The 24,813-nt window shown below is 44.6% G+C and overlaps 1 protein-coding gene across 1 annotated transcript in view; it reads right to left on the reverse strand.

Moving 5' to 3' along the window:
• The window catches only part of RRAGD (Ras related GTP binding D), a 48,134-nt gene extending 23,842 nt beyond the window's left edge, over window positions 1-24,292 (reverse strand). The window contains exon 1 of the mRNA XM_003822876.5: window positions 23,676-24,292. Within this exon, the coding sequence (XP_003822924.1) occupies window positions 23,676-23,823 (148 nt within the window). The 5' untranslated portion in view covers window positions 23,824-24,292. The remainder of the gene's footprint in view (window positions 1-23,675) is intronic.
• Window positions 24,293-24,813: the final 521 nt, after the last annotated feature.

The following is a 24,813-nucleotide window of genomic DNA, read 5'->3' on the forward strand; positions in this document are numbered from 1 at the left end:
TGTAGTTTCAGCTGGGGGAATATGAGAACATTCTGGAGATGGATGGTGGTGAGGGGCGCATAACAGTCACATTGTTATGTGGCCCTCACCGCCAAAAATGGCTAAAACTGTAAATGTTATGATGTTATATATATTTTATCACAATAAAAATTTGGGGGTTCCTCAGTTTCATCGTGGCAAGTACTCAACAGCCACATCCAGCAAGTGGCTAACGTATTGGACAGCACAGACACAGAACAGCAGTCCCCAACCTTTTTGGCACCTGGGACCAGTTTCGTGGAAAACAATTTTTCCAGGGACCAGTGGGGTGGTGGGGTGGTTTCAGGATGATTCAAGCAGGTTACATTTATTAGGCAGTTTATTTCTATTATTATTGCATTGTCCTATATAATGAAATAACTCTCAAGTCACCATAACGTAGAATCAATGGGAGCCCTGAGCTTGTTTTCCTGCAACTAGACAGTCCCATGTGGGGTTGATGGGAGACAATGACAGATCATCAGGCACTGGATTCTCATAAGGAGCGTGCAACCTAAATCCCTCACATGTGCAGTTCACAACAGGGTTTGCACTCCTATGAGAATCTAATGCCACTGCTGATCTGACAGGAGGCAGAGCTCAGGCAGTAATGCGAGCAATGGGGAGTGGCTGTAAATACAGACGAAACTTCGCTTGCTCCCCCACTGCTCACCTTCTGCCATGCAGCGCAGTTCCTAACAGGCCACAGACTGGTACGGGTCTGTGGCCCGGGGTTTGGGGATCCCTGACATAGAACATTCTTATCCTCACAGAAAGTTCTAGAGGCCAGCACTACACCAGTCCCTGGTAACAAAAATTCAATCTTAAAATCCTTTGCTAAGGGTCCTAGAGGGATTAGGCATTACTGGATAAAAGTAGGAGTTGGTGGGCCGGGCGCATGGCTCACACCTGTAATCCCAGCACTTTGGGAGGCCGAGACGGGCGGATCACGAGGTCAGCAGATCAAGACCACCCTGGCTAACACGGTGAAACTCCATCTCTACTAAAAATACAAAAAAATTAGCCAGGCGTGGTGGCGGGGACCTGTAGTCCCAGCTACTCAGGAGGCTGAGGCAGGAGAATGGCATGAACCTGGGAGGCGGAGCTTGCAGTGGGCTGAGATCATGCCACTGCACTCCAGCCTGAGCAACAGTGCGAGACTCCGTCTCAAAAAAAAAAAGAAGTTGGTGTAACAGCTCAAAACCCTGTAGGGCTCTCTCTTTCCTTTGTTCTTGAAACATATAGTATTAATTCCACAATGTTCTTTAGTCCTAGAAAACTGCTTAATTGGTAAGCAGCCTTCCTAATTGACCAAGAGCGTGTATATTTCACAGGAGTAAAGGAAGTATAGACCGTGGTTCAGTGTTAAGGCTGTGAAGTCAGCAAGACTTGGGGTTTAAACTATCAGACCTTGAAAAAGATACTTAGCTTTTGAGACTCAATTTCAAAATCTACAAAATGGACTTGAAATGAAAATGAAAATAAACATCTCAAAGGGCTGTTATAATAAATGAGATCAAGGACCTAAAACAATTATTAAAACTAAGACATTCAGCAAATGGTGCTGGGCCAACTGGATATCCACATGCAAAAGAATGAAGTTAGACCCTTATGTCATACCATATACAAAAATTAACTCAAATGGATCAAACATCTAAGTTGAAGAGCTAAAACTATGAAACTCTTAAATCAAAATGTTTTAAGAAGGAAACATAGGTGTAAATCTTGGCAACCTTGCATTAGGCAAGGGTTTCTTAGCTATCACAGCAAAAGCACAAGCAACAGAAAAAAAACAGATAAACTGGACTTCATCAAAAATTTTAAAAGTAAAAAGACAACATACAGAATGGGAGAAAACATTTGCAAATCATACATGTGATAAGAGTCTAGTATCCAGAATATATAAAGAATGCTTATAATTCAACAATAAATGACAACCCAATAAAAAATGAGCAAAGGATGTGAATAGACATTTCTCCAAAGAGACACTAAAGGCCAATACACATATGAAAAGGTGCTCCATGTCATTAGCCATCAGAGAAGTACAAGTAAAAACCACATTGAGATCCCACTTCACACCTATTAGGATGGCTATAATCAAAATGACAGATAATAACATGTGTTAGTGAAGATGTAGAGAAACTGGAACCTTCATATGCCACTGGTGGGAATACAAAATGTTGCACTTTGAAAAACAGTTTGGCAGTTCCTCAAACATAGGCTGGGCATGGTGGCTCACACCTGTAATCTCAGCACTTTGAGAGGTCGAGGCAGGCAGATCACTTGAGGTCAGGAGTTTGAGACCAGCCTGGCCAACATGGTGAAACCCCATCTCTACTAAAAATACAAAAATTATCCAGACATGGTGGTGGGCACCTGTAATCCCAGCTACTTGGGAGGCTGAGGCAAGAGAATCACTTGAATCTGGGAGGCAGCAGTTGCAATGAGCTGAGATGGCGCCCCTGCACTCCAGCCTGGGCAACAGAGTGACACTCTGTCTTAAAAAAAGATTAAACATACAGTCACCATATGACCTAGTAATTCCACTCCTCCAAATATACTAAAAAAACCTGAAATCATATATCCAGGCAAAAACTTCTACATGAATGTTCACAGCAGTATTATTCACAATAGCCCAAAAGTAGAAACTGCCCAACACCCATCAACTCATGAATGGATGAAAAGAATGCGGTACAATGGAATATAGGCTAGGAATGGTGGCTCATGTCTATAATCCCAGTACTTTGGGAGGCTGACGCAGGAGGGTTGCTTGAGGCCAGGAGTTCAAGATCAGCCTGGGCAACATAGTAAGACCCCCATCTCTACAAAAACTTTAAAAATTAGCTGGGTATGGCAGCATGCATCTGTAATTCCAGCTACTCAGGAGACCAAGGTGGGAGGATCCCTTGAGCCCAGTGGCTCGAGGCTGCAGTGAGCCACGATCATGCCACTGCACTACAGTTTGGGTGACAGAGTGAGACCCTGTCTCAAAAAAAAAAAATACAATGGAATATTATTCAGCCATGAAAAAGGAATAAAGTACCAATTCATGCTACAGTATGGATGAACACTGAAAATAATAATGCTAAGTGAAAGAACAGACACAAAATGTTATGTATTATATGATTCTATTTACATGAAATGTTCAGAATGGACAGATCCATAGAGACAAAAGGTAGTTAGTGGTTGCCAGTGGCTAGAGAGAAGGGAAAATAGAGAGTGACTGTTAACTGGTATGTAGTTTCTTAGGAGTGATAAAAATGTTCTGGAATTTGCCAGGCATGGTGGCTCACACCTGTAATCATAGCACTTTGGGAGGCCAAGGCAGGTGGACTGTTTGAGCTCAGGAGTTTGAGACCAGCCTGGGCAACATGTCAAAACCCCATCTCTACAAAAAAAAAAATGCTAAAAATTAGCCAGGTGTGGTGGCACACACCTGTAGTCCCAGCTACTCTAAGAGCTGAGGCAGAAGGATCCCTTGAGCCCAGGAGGTTGAGGCTGCAGTGAGCTGAGATCATACCACTGCACTCTAGCCTGTGTGACAAAGTGAGACCCTATCTCAAAAAAAAAAAAAAGAAAGAAAAAATCCCTGGAATTAAACAGTGGTGATAATTGCACACCTTTGTGAATATACTAGAATCCATTGAGCTCTGTACTTTAAAAGAGCAAATACTATGGTATATAAAGTATATCTCAATTTTTTAAAAAGGTTTCATGAATAAATACACAAAAATAAAAAACCCAGTATGAAACTCAAAGAAGGATCAAGAAAAGAAACCAACGTCTTAAGAAAAGAAAAGGAGCTGGGCACAGTGGCTCATGCCTATAATGCCAGAACTTTGGAAGGCTGAGGTGGGAGGATCACCTGAGGCCAGGAGTTTGAGACCAGTCTGGGCAGCATAGAGAGACCTCTGTCTCTACAAAAAAAAATTTTTTTTAATTGGCTGGGCATGGTGGCATGCAGCTGTCATCCCAGCCATTTGGGAGGCTAAAGTGGGAGGATCCCTTAAGCCCAGGAGTTCAAGGCTGCCATGAGCTTTGATTGCACTACTGCACTCCAGCCTGGACAACAGTGCAAAACCCTGTCTCAAAAAAAAAAAAAAAAAAAGAATATAAAATATAGAGATGTATACACATTAAATTATTTTCCTAAATTTCTTATTTCCTTCTTAACTATACCTCATTATGTCTTTCTTTTTCTCTGGTCTAACCTAATCCAATACAGACTGAAAAGTAACCTTTTATTTCCCTATTGTAACCAACAATTTTCCCCCAAAACTCTACAATTGTCTAAAACACATGTTAATACTTGATAATATCTTAGTAAATTTCATTTACTATATATAATACTTTGATGTTTGAATTTGCAATAGGTGTAGGCAAACATACATATTTCAGATAAAACAATGACTGAATAAAGAAAAATTAAGCAGGTACATATGTGCATAGATATTACTCCACTATAAGCAACTCCTCAGCCCTACCTTATCCACCCATACTTTTCCAGTTCAACTGAATCCAATTCAACACATTGCTGATGACATACAATACAGGCAGTAATGTGGAAGCAAATGACCCAAAATCTAACCAGCTTTCTTCTTCATCAGTGATTACATGCTACCCAGTCACAGTACTGCCATTACAAGTCAATCTTAGCAAGAGCAGGGCATGAACTGAAAATGAAACAGGACTTCAAGTTTAAAAATATCAGACAGATAACATGTTCATCTTCCCTTCCCATGCTAACTCCCTAAAAATAACAGAAATGGTATGCATAATAAACAAATACGTGGACAATGAAACATGGATAGCTAAGTTTGAAACAAAAAGGAGAACTCCAAATTGACACCAGGAAATCCTTAAGAGACACGAAGATGAGATTGAAGAGGGAATCTGCAGTCCTTGACTATGAATGGCGGAGTTCTGCTGTAGAGTGTAGAACTGGTGGAATCCCACAACAGGAAGGAATATGAAGACAAGCAACAGAGTCATTATTTGGAGAATAACAGTGAAAACAGCCAAGCAGATAAACTCTATGCACCATGGCCCACTCACCCAAACTGACCCTACACACACTAGGATATCTTCTAGGTGAAAGCAGTAAATGGAGGAGGTTGGGCATGAGAAGGAAGGCAGTGCCCCCAGTGCTAGTGATGCCCAGAATGACAAGGAAGCATCCCCACTACTGCCCTCAAAGTCCTCTCACCTCCCCTAACTCTCACTACAATGTGTGGAGTAGAGCACTAACAGAGGTGGATACAGTACCATCTTCCCTCCAACATTTCCTTGAACATCAAATATTCGAGTAATGCCAAGATTATGGAAGACAATATAGACTCAACAAATGTAAGAATGTACACCTGAAGAAGCAGAGTTAAGAACAGAATCACAGCAAACTGTCAAGCTAAATATACTTCAGAGACTCAGAGATATAAGAAAATACGGCATTCATGAAACAAGAACAGACAGTTTCAGAGGAAGAGCAGTTATGAAAAAGGGGTATATAGATCTTGGCAATAAAAATGTATGAATGTATGGATTAAAAAGCAGAATAAACACAGATGAAGATGGAAATAGTGGACTGGCTAGTCAAAGTCTCTCAAGATGCAGTACAAAAGAATAGAGCACTGGAAAGTATGAAATCAAAGTTAAAGTGGCATCAGGAATAAGATTCAGAAGAACCATTATTTTACCAAAGAAGTTCCAAAAGGAGAGAATGCAGAATATGGGGAGTAAGCAACATTTAACCAAATAATAGATAAGCCTTTCCTAAATTAACAAAAGATAAAACTCAAAATGAACAGACTCACAAAATAAAATGGAGAAACTTAAAAACAAGCCCACACCTAAAAAAAATCATAGTGTAACTTCAAAATATCAAGGATATCTATAGGAACAAAAAGAGAAGTGAAAAAAAATTTTTTAAATCAAGGATAACAATAAAATCCTTAGAGGGGGAAACAATTACCTGTGAAAGATCTAGAAAGGCATCAGATGCTTATCAACAACACGGATATGAGAAGACAACAGAACAGATCTTAAAAAGACAACAGGAAAAAAAAATCTGTGAACTCATTAATATACCAATCATATTATCTTTCAAATCTGAGAGTGAAATAAAGACATTTTCAGATATTCAAGGACTTAGGAAGTTTATTTCCCACTTAATCCCTTTGAAATAATTACTCAAGGATGTAACTCCTGAAAGAAAAATACACCCAAAATGCAGTACAATGTAATCAGCAATGGAAAACAATGAATGGTAAAAGAGAGGTAAGTCAAAGAATGCTATGGTTGCTGCTAGAAAAGCATAGTTAAGTATTTTTTTTTTTAATTTAAGGATAACCATTTCAAATATAAATGAAAATATAAATATGTACAAAAATGCATTTTAAAACGGTCCAGAAGGATACACAGCAAATGGCAAAGTGTAGGTAGAAGGAGAATTTAGGGGGATCATGAAAAGGAATTTGGTTTTAATTTTAAAAATGAAATATATTCACATACATATATAATTAAAATTGGCTTTGAAAAGGAAAGAAAAACAATTTTTAATGTCTAGGGAGTCATGAGGGACACTGAAATGGGAAGGTGGCCAGGCCCGGTGGTGCACACCTGTAATCCCAGCAGTTTGGGAGGTTGAGGTGGGAGGATCACTTGAGCCCAAGAGTTTGAGACCAGCCTGGTCAACACAAAGAGACCTCATCTCTACAAAAAAAATTTAAAAATTAGCCGGACATGGTGGTGAGCACCTGTAGTCATAGCTACTTGGAAGGCTGAGGTGGGAGGATCCCTTGAGCTCAAGAGATTGAGGCTGCAGTGAGCCATGATTGTGCCACTGCACTCCAGCCTGGGCAACAGAGTTAAGAACCTGTCTCAAAAAGAAAGAAACAACAATTTGTTGGACATGCCTGTGGTCCCAGCTACTTGGGAGGCTGAGGCAGAAGGACTGCTTGAGCCCAGGGGTTTGAGAACAGCCTGGGTAATAGCAAGACCCCAACTCTAAAACAAAGAAAGAAGGGAAAAGAAATAACAACTTAAATCTATAGAACTATAATCTGTCAATGAAAATAAGTAAATAAGATAAAACAAAATTTACAAAGTAAAAAGAGACAACTGACATGCTGTTTTATGTTTAATTCCAAAGATGCACAAGTTCACTGAAAACCTTTGATATTCCCTTTCACTTTATTTGCCAAACACAAATGTTTCAAAATATTAAATACTCCTTAAATTGTGATTTCAACTCCACATTTTCTCTTTCAGTTGTGCTCTTAGGGTTTCTGTTTTATGAATACAATAAATATGTGGGTTAATGGGCCCAAAGTAGTTGCTTGGTAAATGTTGGTTAGACAAAAAGATATGTAAAACATGGTTACCATCTTAGAGAAACTTAGAAATCCAGTCCAAACTGTGAGTGTTGGTGTAAAGACAGACAAATAGACAAATAGATCACTGGAACAGACAGGGAAATAAACCCACACTTACATAGACAAATGATTTTTCACCAAGAGGTAAAGCCACCTCCAAGAAGAAAGGACAGTTATTTTCACCAAATGACTGATGGACCAACTGGACATCCATATGCCAAAAAAATAAAAAATAAAAAAAATTCAACTCACATCAACTCAAAATTGGTCTTGGCCTAACTGTAAGATCTAAAACTATGAAACTTCTAGGATAAAATATTTATGACTTTGCGTTAGGCAAAAATTTCTTAGCTATGACACCCTCCCCCAAAAATTGGTAAACTGGATTTTATTAAAATAAAACTTCAATACCCATGAAAACTAAAATAATAACAATAATAAAATTTAGAAAGAAAAGCACAACAAATACAAAAATGAAGAATTTGTTGGGACTTAAAAGCAGCAACTCTCAAAAAAAATAATAAAGTAAAAGAAAAACATCAAATGACATTGTTAAGTAATAAAGACAAGACACAGACTAGAAGAAAGTATCTGCAAATAATGTATCTGGGAAGGGACTTGTATGCAGAATATATGAAGAACTCTCAAAACTTATTAATAAGAAAACAAATGACTCAATTTTATTTTATTTATTTATTTATTTATTTACTGAGAGTCTTGCTCTGTTGCCCAGGCTGGAGTGCAGTGGCGCAATCAGAGCTCACTGCAACTTCCACCTCTCAGGCTCAAGTGATCCTCCTGGCCTCAGCCTCCAGAGGAGCTGGGACTACAGGCGCACCCCATCATGCTGAGTTAATTTTTTGTAGAGATGGGGTTTTGCCATGTTGCCCAGGCTGGTCTTGAACTCCTGGGCTCAAGCAATCCACCCACCTCAGCCTCCCAAAGTGCAGGGATTACAGGCGTGAGCCGCTGCACCCAACCAATGACCCAATTTTTTTTTTTTTTTTTTTTTTGAGACAGAGTCTCGCTCTGTCACCCAGGCTGGAGTGTTCAGTGGCATGATCTTGGCTCACTGCAACCTCCACCTCCTGGGTTCAAGTGATTCTCCTGCCTCAGCCTCCTGAGTGGATGGGATTACAGGCGTGCACTACCATGTTCGGCTAATTTTGTATTTTTAGTAGAGATGGGGTTTCACCATGTCGGCCAGGCTGGTCTCGAACTCCTGACTTCAAGTGATCCACCCACCTCGGCCTCCCGAATTGCTGGGATTACAGGCATGAGCCACCACACCCGGCTGACCCAATTTTAAAAGTGAAACAAGCAAAAGATTTGAAGAGACAACTTGCCCAAGAAGATTTATGGAAGGTAAAAAAGCACAGGAAAAGATACTCAATACATCATTAATCATTATAAAATGTAAATCAAAACTATAATGACATACTATTACATACCCACTAAGACGGCTAAAATTAGGAAGAATCAGAGTAACAAGTGTTGGCAAGGATGTGGAGGTACTAGAACTCTCATACACTGCTGGTAGAAATGTAAAATGATACTATTTTGGAAAACAGTTTGGTGGTTTCTTAAGAAGTTGAACATACACCTATCATACTATCCCTTCCATTCCACTGCTGAGCTTTTACCTAAGAGAAATGAAAGTTTTTGTCCATATAATAACGTGTACATAAAGGTTCATAACAACTTTATTTGTAATAGTCAAAAACTGTAAACACCTGTAGTCCCAGCTACTCGGGAGGCTGAGGCAGGAGAATGGCGTGAACCTGGGAGGCGGAGCTTGTAGTGAGCCGAGATAGCGCCACTGCCCTCCAGCCTGGGCGACAGAGCGAGACTCCGTCTCAAAAAACAAAAACAAACAAACAAAAAAACTGTAAACAACCCAAAAGTCCACTAGCAGTTGACTAGATACACAAATTGTGATGCATCTCAGCAATAAAAAAAAAAAAACTATTGATACACATAACCTGGATGAATCTCTAATTATGCCTAATGAAAGAAGCCATTACTCCTTTTTCATAAAATTTTTTTTAAAAATGTAAACTAATCTAATCTACAGTGGCAAATAGCGTATCAGTGGTTACCTAAGAAATGAAAGAGGCAGGGCTGGGCACAGTGGCTCATACCTGTAATCCCAGCACTGTGGGAGGCCAAGGTGGGTGGATCACCTGAGGTCAGGAGTTCAAGACTAGCCTGGCCAACATGGCGAAACCCTGTCTCTACTAAATATACAAAAATTAGCTTGGCATGGTCGTGGGCACCTGTAATCGCAGCTACTTGGGAGGCTGAGGCAGGAGAATCACTTGAACCCGGGAGGTGGAAGTTACAGTGAGCCGAGATTGTGTCACTGCGCTCCAGCCTGAGTGACAAGAGCAAAACTCCGTCTCAAAAAAAAAAAGAAAAAAGAAATGGAAGAGGCATTAGGCAGTAAGGAAAGGTCAGAGGGAGGAAGAGGTATGGGAAAACGTTTGGAAGTGATGGATATGTTCTTTATCTTGACTGTGCTGATGTTTTCACAGGTGCATATATATGTGAAAATGTATCAAATATGTGTTGTGTCAATTAATTGTTGTAATTGACAGTTACAGCTGTCATAACAAAATGTAGCCTTAAAGATAAGAATGGAAACCTTAACAGTTATAGTTGCTCTGCTATCACATCCCAAACAGCAAGTGTTTAAACAATGCAAAGTGGAGGGAAATGCTTGTGGGCCAGGGGAGAGACCCAGTGGATCACACAGATTATGAATGCAGATTTAAAGTACTGCAGAATTTGGATGGGGTTGAGAGAAGGAGCAGGCAGGAGCTCCTCCAGAAGAGGGAAGTCCAAATGTAAGCAAAGGCACAATGCCTTATATGGAACAGGAAAATATGCATGCAATGAGAACTCATGGCTATCATGTATGAAGGTGCCTACAATGTGCCAGGCACTACTTTAGGCACTCTACATGCTTCATCCCATTCATGCTCCTTCAAGAATAGATATTATTATCCCCATTTCACAGGTGAAGAAATTCTGGTTTTGGTGGAGTGCTCACCCACAGCCTTCACCACCCAGAGCCTTCACTACCAATCAGAGCCTTTACCACCAATCAGCTGTCTGTCACATTAAATACTATACTCTAATTTGCATATCTTATGATTTAAAGTTTACAGGCTTAGAAAGGTCAAGTAACATTCAAACGGAGGGCTGGCCCACTCATGGTCTATGCATTCTATTTCTGCTGTGCAACACTGCCCCCAATTAATGCAAGCAAAACTCCTCGTTAAATTATGTACAAGTGCAAAAATATTCATGTGTTTATAAATGCCTTTCTTCCCAATTTATACTGCTAGATATGGGCGTAGATTTTAATGTTTCTCCAGCAGGGTCTGTAAGTCTCTATGTGGTATGATCATCCATGCTGATGACCTGTAGAAGTTGAATCTCCTCCTCCTGGGAGGGTGGTGAGGTGACAGACACCACTGTGAAGTGGGGAGGGAGTATATATGCATGTTTACATACACAGAAACGCTGGGAACTAAATACACATACGGCTGCAACAACACATACAGCTGAAGTATTTCCTTTTCCCTGCCTGCCAAATTCAATCATGGGCCACCAACCATTAAACAGCTGAGAAAGGGTGGCCTGGATCAGCAAGAACACCATCAACTTTGCAGGGACTCCCTAGTTCCGAATAGATGCATTTTATTACATTCAGCTAGGGTGTATGGAAATACGCTGTGCAGGCTGGGTACAATGGCTCATGCCTATAATCCCAGCACTTTGAGAGGCCAAGGAGGGCAAACTGCTTGAACCTAGGAGTTCAAGATCAGCCTGGGCAACATGGCAAAACCCTCTCTCTACTAAAAATATATATTTCTTTTAATGAGCAAGTTGTGGTGGCTCGTGCCTATAGTCCCAGCTACTCAGGAGGCTGAGATGGGAGGATCACCTGAGCCCAGAAGTTAAGGCTGCAGTGAGCTGTGATTATGCCACTGCACTCTGTACCACCATGCCCAGCTATTTTTTTTTTCTTTTTGTAGAGACGAGGTCTCCCTATGTTGCCCAGGCTGGTCTGAAACTCCTAGGCTCAAGTGATCCTCCCACTTCAGCCTCCCAAAGTGCTGGGATTACAGGCATGACCCACCATTCCCGGTCTGGGCGGGACATTTCTACAAACTTCACCAGCCCAGTGAGGGAGCATAAGTCTGTTCTACCCCTGAGGAATCTCGGGGAAGTAACCTGCCCAAGGTCATATGACTGGTATTGGTGGAGTTCTCACCCAGAACCTTCACCACCAATCAGCTCTGTTTGTAACATTTAATACTAAACTAGTCTAATTTGCTTATCTCATGAATTAAAATTTACAGGGGACCTTCTCCTTGAGGTGTTCTACAAAATGGCTTCATTCCAGCTGCTCTTCAAATCCTTAAGTCAGAACACATTAGTCTTCATAAAATCAACTTGTGGGGATTAAACAGCAACAGGATTAAACAACAATAAAGAGATTTAAAATCAAAAAACTAGAAAATATCGGAGCACATGGTACAGCACAAGAGTAAAATTACGGCTTGGTGAAATTTTCCTGGGTTTATTTGCATGTATGTGGGTACTCGTTAAGAGTATAAATGTTTTTTACTGTGGGCCAGGGTAAAAAATGCTGTAGGCCATGGCTTTACATCAGGAAAGGTTTCTTACATATCAGAAATGGACTGCTGACAAAAATCTTCCCTCTAATCTCCTCTCACCCTCTCCTCAAGTATCTCCACTTAAGAACCTCATAGAGCCTGGGTAGCTTAGCCCAGGTAAAGCGTTAATCTGAGGATCCAGGGTTCAAGGACAGGCACTAAAAAAAAAAAGAAAATCCCCTAGAGTACAGCTCTGAGTTCCCCAAAGGGTCTCACTCCACAATAGGCATGGTAGAGGCAGTGAGCTTATGCCAGGAAGGGAGGCACTTCAGCCTCTCAGCCTCCTGCAGAAGGCTGGGCTTTCTCCACCAACACCTCCCTAGGCATTACCCTCTGCCTCAGGCTTCTAGGTAGGCAAAAGAGAATGAAGGATGACAGCCCCCCTAAAAGGAGCAATCAGGGGACAAGTCTTTAAAAATCTGCTACAGGAGGGCTCCCCTTCAACCTACCCAGAAAGTTGCTGTAGTGAGATGAAATGTTCAAGCAGGCAGTTTGTTCTAATTTCAGGAAGGTTCCCTGAACACTGGCCAAGTGTGAGGCAGGGCTGCAGACACAAAGACAAACGATTCATCCCCCAGCAATCAGAGGGGAATACAGACATGAGAAACTGGCAATTACCATGCACGGCCAGCTAGGTGTTCTAGGCACTGAGAGAGGCTCCCTGGTGGAGGAGTAATATCTGAGTCTTAAAGGAGAGGAGGCATGGAACAGATGAATGAGGGAAAGGTTGTTCCAGGAAGAGATTTGCAAGTTCAGGAAACTGGAGGTTAGGGAATGCAGTTTGAAGGCAAGATGAGGCAACACTCTGTCCAGGGGCTTCCCCACAACATTTTTTTTTTTTTTTTTGAGAAAGAGTCTTGCTCTATTGCCCAGGCTAGAGTGCTGTGGCGCAATCTTAGCTCACTGCAACCTCTTCCTCCCAGGTTCGAGCGATTCTCCTACCTCAGTCTCCCGAGTAGCTAGGATTACGGGCGCCTGACACCACACTCAGCTAATTTTTATATTTTTAGTAGACAGGGTTTCGCCATGTTGACCAGGCTGGTCTTGAACTCCTGACCTTGGGTGATCCATCTGCCTCAGCCTCCCAAAGTGCTGGGATAACAGGCATGAACCACCTCGCCCGGCCCCCCACAGCATTTAGAATAAAATCCAAATGCCTTCTTTTCCCCCTCACCCATGCCTGTTTCATCTTCTCCACTTGTTCCCTCTCCTCTAGCAACACTGGCCTTCCAGAAGGTTCCTCAGCTCAGGATCTCACTTTGCTCTTCCCTCCATCTAGAAGACCTCCTTCTTCAGCTCAGCCCAGCTGCAATGTCACCCCCACTGCTAAATCAGGCACTATCACTTCCTGGGATGTAACCCTGGGCCTTTTTAATAGTCCTTATTACTATTAGTAGTCCATCTTTAGTATGTCTGTCTTCCTGTTTGTTTACTTGTTTTTTGTTTGTCTCTCTCACATATGCACAGGCAAAATACAAGGTAGCACATGGCATGAGTTCAATACATATATTTGAAGAAATTAGTTGATGGAGAGGTGACAGGCTAGCTCAGGAGGGTGACACTGGGAAGTTTGGATTTTACCCTGAAAGCACTGAGGAAATCCTAAGGATTTTTTTTTTTTTTTTTTTTTTTTTTTGGTGGGGGATGGAGTCCTGCTGTGTCGCCCAAGCTAGAGTGTAGTGGTGCAACCTCAGCTCACTGCAACCTCCGCCTCCCAGGTTCAATCAATTCTCCTGCCTCAGCCTCCCGAGTAGCTGGGATTACAGGCACACACCATCACACCTGGTTAATTTTTGTATTTTTAGTAGAGACGAGGCTTCACCATGTTGGCCAGGCTGGTCTTGAACTCCTGACCTCATGATCCGCCAGCCTCGGCCTCCCAAAGTGCTGGGATTACAGGCATGAGCCACTGAGCCGGGCCTGGAAATCACTAAGGATTTTAAGGGGAGATTAATATGGTTTACATTTCATTAAGTTCACTCCAGAAACAGACTCCCTTGCGGGTCCCAGTATGGAATTAGGAGGTTGTTCTAGAACACAAATGACAAAGAACTAAGGCACAGGCTGTGGAAACAGGACTTGTGAGTGCAAATCTGTGTCACATTAGGCATGAGGGACAAGGGAGACAGAAGCCCTGGGTTCCTGACCTGGCAGCCCAGCCACCAAGAAGGTTAGGGGCTTCCTAACCCTAGCTAGGCAGCTAGCCACCAAGCAGCTGAACAAATATTTGAACTTGTTGAGTCTGAGGGGCTTGCTGGTCTGCAGCTCACATTGGGAAAGGACTCAGGGCCTCAGAAGGGAGGTAAAAATGTGACAGGCTTGAAGCAGGGAATGGAGGCTGCTGAGCTAGCCCATGCCTGATGGTCCTTTTCCCCCTGACCTTGTTGGGTGAAAGTGAGGGCATGTTTGAGGAGTTTTAGCCTTGGCCACAGCGAAACAGCTCAAACCAACCCACTCCAACCTCTCATCAACCTGTGGTTGCCATTTACTGACCACCTACATAGCACACAGTGTCATCTCTCAAGGTGGTAACACTCATCCTTTACAAATGTCAATGACGCCTCCCATGCAGATACTCATCAATGGCCATGATGTTTCAGTCAAGCAGGCTGAGTAAGCTCTAGGGATCTGATATACAACAGTGTACCTACAATAGCATATTATATGCTTAAAAACATATTAAGACAGATCTCATGTTAGGTGTTTTTACCACAATGACATTTTTAAAAACTGTCGGCCGGGCGCGGTGGCTCACGCCTGTAATCTCAGCACTTTGGGAGGTTGAGGCGGGTGGATCACGAGGTCAGGAGATCAATCGAGGCCATCCTGGCTAACACGGTGAAACCCCGTGTCAGCCATCCTGGCTAACACGGTGAAACCCCGTGTCAGCCATCCTGGCTAACACGGTGAAACCCCGTGTCAGCCATCCTGGCTAACACGGTGAAACCCCGTGTCAGCCATCCTGGCTAACACGGTGAAACCCCGTGTCAGCCATCCTGGCTAACACGGTGAAACCCCGTGTCTACTAAAAATACAAAAAATTAGCTGGGCATGGTGGCGGGCGCCTGTAGTCCCAGCTACTCAGGAGGCTGAAGCGGGAGAATGGCGTGAACCCAGGAGGCAGAGCTTGCAGTGAGCAGAGATCCCGCCACTGCACCCCAGCCTGGGCGACAGAGCAAGACTCTGTCAAAAAAAAACAAACAAAAAAAACTGTCAAGGCGTAAAGTACCAATTCAAAGGTACTTAGGGAACATCCAGGCATTGAGAACCTTTATGTCTGTGGAATATTATAAGGCAACAAAGTGGTCTTTATCTGGGGATATATATATACATATGGCCATGGATGATAATAGACTTCCTGATTGGTTTTTTTCTTTTTTTTTTTTTTTTTTGAGAGAGAGGGTCTCACTCTGACTCTCAGGCTGGAGCTCAGTGAGTGGCTCAATCATAGCTCACTGCAGCCTCAAACTCCTGGGCTCAAGTGATCCTTCTGCCTCAGCCTCCCAAGTAGCGAGGACTACAGGCACACACCACCTCCACCACACCTAGCTAATTTTTAAATTTTTTTTGTTGGGGGGATGGTGGTTAGAAGCAGGGTCTCGCCATGTTGTCCAGGCTGGTCTTGAACACCTGGGCTCAAGCAATCCTCCCACCTTGGCATCCCAAAGTGTTGGGATTACAGGCGTTAGCCACTGAGCCTGGCAACTTCTTGATTTAAATCTTTATTCTCTACATTTAGAAGACATCAATGTGGCCTTTTGCCATTTTTCCCATATGGGTTATTACACACGTGCTTGAAGAATAAAAAACGGTTGTCATTTGAAGGGATATTAGGTATTGGTAAGCAACTTCTGCCTTTCTGTAAAATTTTAATATTATATTCCAAAGGGGGCTTTTTCCTATTAGTCTAAAATTTGGGCCCAATGGCCTGTGTAACACAAAGTATAGAAAAATACAAACACACGATTTTGCAGTTTGTAGCTTAACAAAATTAAAATTGTTGTTAAAACAAACTGAGGCCTCAGTGCTTACCCACAACAAACACTCAATAGATGCTTGTTGGGATGATTACATGAAAGTGACTGAGCAGAATTTGAGGCTAAATTAACTGAAGCTTTAAAAAGAAACTTCATGTCTGACTTTGGCCCAGATCAGCACTTGGAACTGGGTATCAAGAGGATCAGCTTTATGCCTAGGTGAAGTTTACTTACTGTGGTCAGGGACACCAAATAGACCTCACCTCTCCTCCACTTGGTGCTATCAATACCCAGATTTTCCAGAGATCCCAGCCTTCAAACTGGACTGCTGTAGACCCCAGGAAATTCAATCACCCAAGGAACAGCACTATGGGGAGGGGTCATCAAATTGAGCCATTATCAGTCTTTAACACCTGAAGGCTAATCACTTAATCTGGAATTATCCAGTAACCAGCAGAGCCCTGTCAAAAACCAACAGGCCTTAGTAAAAAAAGAAGGGAGAAAAAGATGGATTAGTGCCTCGAGTACAACAGGGCTGCCTGGGGACCCTGCCTGACTGATCTGAGGGTTAGGAATGCTTACAACAAAGAAGAAACCAGAAATCAGGAAAATGGGAATTGAAAGCCAATGTTCACCTCCTTACACAGCTCTTAAGGTTGGCCCTGCCATCCTAAGCTCAAGGATCTCTACAGGAAGAATGAGATATCATATGAAATGCACTTCACAAATTCTAGTGCATTATACGAGTGAGAACTATTATAATTAAGGAGAGTTCTCTGAGAGGTAGCATCTTTGAATAGGCTCAAAACAGGAAAATAAACTATTTAATGCAAGAATTAAGATAACATAGTGGCCAGGCACGGTGGCTCACACCTGTAATCCCAGCACTTCGGGAGGCCAAGTCGGGTGGATCACGAGGTCACGAGGTCAGGAGATCGAGATCATCCTGGCTAACACGGTGAAAACCCGTCTCTACTAAAAAAAATACAAAAAAATCAGCCAGGTGTGGCAGCGTGCGCCTGTAGTCCCAGCTGCTGGGGAGGCTGAGGCAGGAGAATGGCGTGAACCTGGGAGGCGGAGCTTGCAGTGAGCCGAGATCGCACCACTGCACTCCAGCCTGGGTGACAGAGCAAGACTCCGTCTCAAAAAAAAAAAAAAAAAAAGAGATAACATAGTGGCGAAGTGATGGCAAGTGGAATGGTTGAAAAAGTACTAGGTTAGTGTCAGACTAGGATTCAAGTCCCAACTCTCCATTTACTAGCTATGTGACCCCATACATGTCCCCTTGCCCATGAGCCTTCATTTCCTCCTCTATCAGCATACACGCATACACACGGACACACACACAGGCACACAAGAACACACACACAGGACACACGCAGGCACACAAACACACTCCCCTTCTTTTTTCCCACCCCAAGCCTAGGCAACGAGAGGGTCTTCGGTGGAATGTGACTATAGTAAGAGGCTCACTCAACCTTAAGGGAAAATTAGAATTTCTTCGCTATTAGTATTCTGTGGAATCAACAAAGGCTTAAGCGTCTATGTGCTTATGGTTTTAGGAAGAGGCCCCTGGTGTGTTTCTATTTGCAACTTTCTCTGTGGCTCCTTTAAATTTCTGAAGCTTATGTTGATCAATGGAACTACTTATACACTCAAGACCCAGGAGTTCAATAAGAAATTCCAACCCAAGTGGGAATGAATCATATGACTAATACTACTACTAACAAAAGCTATGCAAAAATCACGAAGATTCACTGTCCATTTGATTAACTACTTAGTAAGGAAAATTAAATGCAAACAGAACACATATTTTTCAAAGGCATAAAGATTTTTGAAGGTGATTCTTTTATTTAGCGTGAAAACTATATCTTTATGAAATCCTCTCAAGTCACACTGGCAAATAACTAAAAAACATGATAAATACCACATACGAATATTTCCTTAACATATGTATTCAGTAGCAGTCCTAATGATAAGGGGAGTGCTGGGAAGGGAAGGGTGTGGTCCCTTTAAACGATATGGAAGGGAGAAGGGAAGTGCCAGGCAGAGAGGAGGGCATGGTCCCTGGCTAGCTGCACCCCCACAGGCCTAGGTGAGGTCAGGCATTTCCGGCCCAAATGTTGCAAGACCACCGTGGCCTGCCACATCCCCATCCTGTGCCTATAAAAACCCAAGACCCAAGCAAGGCAGACACAGAAGCAGCTGGACGTCGAGAGGAGCACATCAGTGGAGGAACACACAAGCGGCTGGACATCGAGAGGAGTGGATTGGTGGAAGAAGATTCAAGCGGTTAGACGTCGAGAGGACGTTGGGAGCACACCAGTTTGGCCGGAGTGGTCAGAGAACAGCTGCCTGACTCCAGGGAAAAACCGTCTCCCTTCTGGCTCCCCTATCTGCTGAGAGCTACTTCTATTCAATAAAATCTTGCACTCATTCTCCAAGCCCAGGTGTGATCCGATTCTTCCGGTACACCAAGGCAAGAACCCAGGATACAGAAAGCACTCAGTCCTTGCAACAAGGTAGAGGGTCTAATTGAGCTGGTTAACACAAGCCCATAGATGGCAAAACTAAAAGAGCACCCTGTAACACATGCCCACTGGGGCTTCAGGAGCTGTAAATATCCACCCCTAGACACTGTCGTGGGGTCAGAGCCCCACAGCTTGCCTGTCTGTGTGCTCCCCTAGAGGTTTGAGCAGCAGAGCACTTAAGAATCTAGCCAAACCCCCATCACACACCCTGCAAGGGGGCAAGCGAACTTTTCCCGTTTTACATTGGTAAAAATGTTCTGATTTACCAATGTGCCTGCAAAAAGGGAAAGGTATTCTTACAAACTTTTTAACAATCACTTTGAGAGTGCACTAAGGTTGGCTTTACGCAGTCCTCTATTTTATACACTGAGAAATGGAGCCGAAGTCTTTCTCAGAGGACCACAAGAGGAGAAGGTCGACCAGCAAGCACCCTGGACCCTGTAGCCCAGGAGTGAAGAAACTTTTTGTCTGCAGTGTCACAGCAGAACCAGGAAAGGCCATCACAAGAGAACTCTAAGGCTCTGGCACAGGAGGGAGAACAAAAAATATTTTTTTAAAAAATAAAAGGATACCAAAAGAATAAAGGAGGTAGAGAAGAAAGAAGGAAGAGGCCGGGCGCGGTGGCTCATGCCTGTAATCCCAGTACTTTGGGAGGCCAAGGCAGGTGGATCACTTGAGATCAGGAGTTTAAGACCAGCCTGGTCAACATGGTGAAACCTCATCTCTACTAAAAATACAAAAATTAGCTGGGTGTTGTGGTGGGCACCTGTAATCAATCCCACCTATTGGGGAGGCTGAGGCAGGAGAATCACCTGAACCCAGAAGGTGGAGGTTGCAGTGAGCCGAGATCATGCCACTGCACTCCAGCCTGGGCAACAGAGTGAGGCTCCATCTCAAAAGAAGGAAAGAAAGAAGAAAAATGAGCAGGAACGAAGTGTCTGTGCTAAAAGTGAAACTGATTGTCACCAGCATTTACTATGGGCTGGGGAAGGATTGAATAACACAGGGGGTGAACTTGGGGCAGACTCAGTTATCTTTGAAAGACAAAAGATGATCTCTCAAACCCAAAGTCATCGGCTCTTATCCAGAACTTGCTGTTTGTGCCTCCCGTTTCCATTAGACTACCCTCTATCTAGTATTAAAATGGAAGAGATCGCTAATAAAAGTAGAGAGTCAGTACTCTCTGATGCCCTGAATCACTGACACAGGTTTATAAAACATCTGATATAGAAAGATACTCTCTAAATACAGGCATTCGAACAAGTATTTACCTAAAGTTTAACTTTGGGCACATCATTTTAACCTATTATGTAGTTTCATCTGTTCCAATTCTTCTGTATTTCCAGGGCCAGAAGGAAATCTAAGAGATAAGCTGTGTCCAGGGCTGTAGTCAAGCCAGCTCTTTTTGGATAAGGCAGAATTACAAGAAAAGGGGCTTACATTTCCATATACTTGATCCTCTTCTAAATACTTCGCTCATTTCTAGCTCATGATAGGGCAGTAGAAAAGTCCCCTGGTATCTCTGAGCCATGATTTCAGTATCAGTATAACTGTTATCTGTACTTACTTCCAAGGAACAATGAAAAGGTGAATTCCCTAATATTTTTTAAATTATTTTAGGAAAAAGCCATGCACAGTCATGCATGCCTATAATCCTAGCTACTTGGGAGGCTGAAGCAGGAAGACTGCTTGAGCCCACAAGTCCGAGACCAGCCTAGGCAACATAGAGAGACCCAGTCCCTTCCCCACAAAAGGCTAACATTAATGAACTAATGATTAATACATATGAATTGCTGGATTCACCCCATCTACATCCTTCAGGAAGGAAGACCCTGGATCTTTCATGCCTCCAGAAACCACCTACACAGTCACTTCCTCAGACCCTAAGGGTGCGCACAGGCTGCTATGAAGGCAAAGACCGAACTTCACTGGACTGTGGGTGAGCAGCTTACGTTAGCCAAGTTTCTCCTAAAAAATGGGAGGGGTTTTGGGGGGAAAACAATTTTACTTTCTGATTAAATATGATCTTGTAATTGCTTTCCTTGTTATTACAGTTTTTAAAGCACAGTAATTTATCAAAAGATTTAAAGTCCATGAATCTAAAAATAATCATTATTTTTGGTGCAATTGTTTTTAACGGCCTAACCATTCCCTCCTCTCTGGTAGTTTTATCTGGAGTGTGGGGATTGAAGGTGAGACTCACCTTACCTGCAATTAACTACCATGAAAGGAAGGTTGAGAGGTGCCCAAATCTGCCCTAACAGAACTAATGTGCCTGAGAACACTTTTGCTATTCATGAATAAAATATGGAGTGGAAGCCAGAGAAGTGCAATTTAAGTCTCACCTTAGTTGCCCTATGTTTTCAAACTCAGTACAATGTGGTAAAACTTACAAGGCATACTCGGTTTAAAAATAAGACCAGAGGTTCCTTTATAAGTCCTACAGACTGAGGGAAATGAAAATTGCATTACATATCCACCTTTAGTCCACTTCTCTTGCACAGCTCCTGATAAATTGCTTTGCAACTTAACTGGCAATACTAGTTGGTCCCACATCCCACCCTCAGCCTCCCACCCGCCAGGGTAGATTTCTGAACTTAGTGGAAAAAGTCCCAGGTCTCCACTAAGTGCAGGCACTAAACCAAGCTATTAGGAAGGGGAAAGGGGAGTGGGGGTTCATTAGAGAAATGCTTTGCTAGTGGTTCAAAGTACATCTTTTCTCAGAATAACTCCTTTTTTTTTCCTACATTCTATTTCTTAAGTTTGAGAGTAGGTAAATGTAAATTTTACCAAAAATAAAACAAGATTATAATGCAACCCGTGAATCAGCTTTTTGAAGGGCACAGGAAGGGAAGTCACAACTCCCAACCTCCTCCTCCCAATCCCCACTCCCCAGACCATATCAGCTGGCCTGACAGCCATCAGGAGCAGTCCTCGCTGGAATTGCTGACTGAGGAGCCTATCTGACACTAGAGAGCAAATGTTCTGACAAGGGATTCTGCATCAAGGCCTAAACCCAAAAGTCAAAGCCAGGGAAATCTGGAAAGAACAGAGGCCAAAATATAACGGAGGAAGTCTGAGAAGCAGACCACCTATCCACTGCAGGCCCAGGTGGACAGAGACCTGGCTTAAGCAACGTTTGCCGAGCAAACATGTTGCTCTTCTCACAATATAAATATATTTAATCCTTTTATAGCAAGATCCCAAGCTGATCCCAAAAGCTCATTCAGAAGGATTTTATTATGCGAGTCACCAAAAATCAGTTACAGGCAAGTTTGCCTTTACGTTAACAGCTAAGGAGCCTCCAAGTCTGGGCTCTGGGGAAGCCCTTTGTTCCGGGAATCCCATCCCTCAAGCAGGGCTTTAATTTCACTTCAAGTCCCCAAATCAAATTTTAAAAGTGCCCACTTAAAGAACTGCAGAATAAACGAGGGGTCCAGTACTTTTTCTGGACCCTCCAGGCCTCAGGACAGTATCAAATAACAGGGCTTTCCCTCCTGGATATGGCCCCTCCGCCCCCCACTTTTTTTCTTTTTTAAAAAAGAGAATCCCACACACACCCTACTGTGTCCACCATTTCAAATACCTTGCAAATACATCCCTATTCTGCATCTCTCTGGAGTCTTCTAAGAATCTGGGAGGAGCTAACAAATGGAATTTGAATAATAATGAGGCGACTGAACAATTTAATTACGAAGGTAGCTCTAGAGACTCCAATAAAACGGCTGAAAGCCTTTATCTACAAAAATGTGGCCTGGTGCTCAACGGTAAGACCAATTACCGGGAGTGCAGAAGACAGAAAGCACAAAGGTGCACACATCAGTTTAAGCAAATGAGGAATTAGCACAAATCATCCCAAGAGAGAAAACGCTATGAAAAAGGGTGACTTGAGAGGCTGCTTTCTCATCTACCAGGCGCAAGGCATAGTTAACTTTATTTCCTTTCTGATTCATTGAAAGTCGTGCCTGCCAGATGTAGAATAATGAAACTACCCTAGTGAGAAAAGCTTTGCATAGAGAATTTAAAATAAGTTCAGTGAATTCTCAATAAAAGTTCTTTAAAAATCAATAGTCGCAAAGGTACTTGTGTCTCTCACACAATTTCTTCAGTGTGAAACATTAAAGTTAGTTCCTTCTCTTGGATGCATACAGTTTCACTGAGAATAACATCATGTTTAACAGCCGCTTTCTATTGACCTTTCCAAGTGACCTTACAGTAAAGGAACTTTTGCTCGCTTCTGAGGGAAACTAAAAAAGTTTAACCTCTCTGGAATACTAAAAGGCTCTCAACTTCCTTACACCTTAAGAAAATGCAGGAAGCCCCCACAAGCTGAACGATTGCTAAAACCCGCTTCTAGAACAGGAAAAAGAGTTTGCTTCACTATTGAAGCAAAGAATTCCCCGCCGCGCGCTCACTCCCGGGCAGGCACTGCCATGTCCAGGTGGTGATACCGAGAGCAGATAAGGTGTCCTGACAACGGTGTTTGCGTGGATCCCGGGAAATCTGCGGCCTCTCGGCGACTCCTACAACAGCTTGGCGAGCATCCCCCCGCCGCCCCGCGGGTCTCCCCAGCCACTACCTGGGTGGGCCCCTCCCGCGGCGACGCGGGGCGAGACTGACACCCGCAGCTGCCGACGACCCTGCCAGTCACGCCGCCGCCGGCTGCCTTTTTTTAGCCACGACATCTGACCCTGGCTTCAACAGCACCGTTCTGGGAGAGAGGTCCCAGGGCGCGCCCGCGGTCCCCTCCCCTCCCCAACCGCCAGACGCTGCGGAGAGCTTGGGGTGAGGGGCGCGGGAGGCACCGGCTCTGAAAGGGGCAGAAGCGCGCGCTCCTCCAGCCCAGACGCTTACTCCCTCCTTCCCCTTTTCCACCGATCCTGGTTGCCCCTCCGCCACCAGCACCGCGCTCCCTCATTTGGCAGCTCGAGGTCGGGCTTTTGGCGTCCCTCCCCACCCCAAACCCTCAACTGGACCCGCTCCCCTGGACCCCCTCCAAGTCGGTGGCTCGCGCACGGCCGGGCTGGGGGCGGGAAGGCGCCAAGGGGAGGAAAGGGGCGCGAGCCGAGGACGCGGGGGCCGGGCGCTCACCTCCCTCCTCTGTGCCGCTGTCCGGATCGGCGTCGGAGGAGTCGGGCCCGTCTCCGTAGTCCGCTAGCCCCACCAGCTCATCCTCCTCCTCCTCCTCCTCCGCGTCGTCCTCGTCCTGCGGCTGCGGCTTCCCCAGCACCTGGCTCATCGCGCCCACCGGCCGGCCGGCCCGGGGACGGCGGGGGTCCCGGGGTGGGGGCCAAGCCTCCTAGCCGGCCGCCCGCAGCCTATTTCTGAAGCGGAGGTTTGTCTAGAGCTCAGCGGGGCCGGGCGGAAGCGGGGGCCGCGCGTCCCCCGGCGGGCGGCGCCCAGGTCCGGGTCCCGCGGTTCCCAGCGCGCCCGAAGCCCCCTCCCCCGCCCCGCCCGCCGGCGGAGGATTCAGCCGGAGCGCGGCAGTTCCTCCCGGAGGAGGGAGAGAGAGAGAGACTGCGTGACCCGAGTCACCTGACACACACTGTCACACACTCACATACACACCCCGCACGGGCGCGCGCGCGCTTGCCCGGCCGCGGGCACCACTCGGCGGGGCGCTGGGCCGAGGACACACATGCACACGCACACGCACACGCACGAGGAGACCGGGGAGGCGCGGGGCCCCTGCACCCTCCCAGACTCACACCGACACACGCCCCGTACACGGGGCCCCCGGGACGCCGGCCGTCACCCACCGCGGCTGCGCGCCAGGGGCCCCCACGCGCCTCTCCTTCACGTGGTCCCCGCACAGGCAGGGGAGGGGGCGCCGCACACCCTCAATGTCCCCCCCGCCGTCCCACTCCCACACGCCCGCAGAGCCCCTACCGTGGGCGGATGCCTCCTGCTTACAGTCCTGAGCTAGGGGCCCAAGCGGGTGGCCTCCCAACACTGTGGCGCCCAGATCCCCCACCCCAGAGCAGCGTGCCCAGGACACCCTGTGGACGCTCAAGAGCCCCAGGCGGAGAACTCAGATAAATGCACAGTGGAGGCGCAGTCTCCATAGCAATTGTCTTTTAGTGTGCCTTTATGGTTCAAAGTGCTTCCCACCAAGAATATTTAAAAAGCAGGCCTACCCAGACGTAAATGTTTCTGAAGAAATCACATGACTCGTGGCTGCTTAGACTAAATAATTCCTCTGCAGCCCTTTGGAAAAGGTCTCAGTGTA

Source organism: Pan paniscus, chromosome 5 (assembly GCF_029289425.2).
Source record: "Pan paniscus chromosome 5, NHGRI_mPanPan1-v2.0_pri, whole genome shotgun sequence".
NCBI lineage: Eukaryota > Metazoa > Chordata > Mammalia > Primates > Hominidae > Pan > Pan paniscus.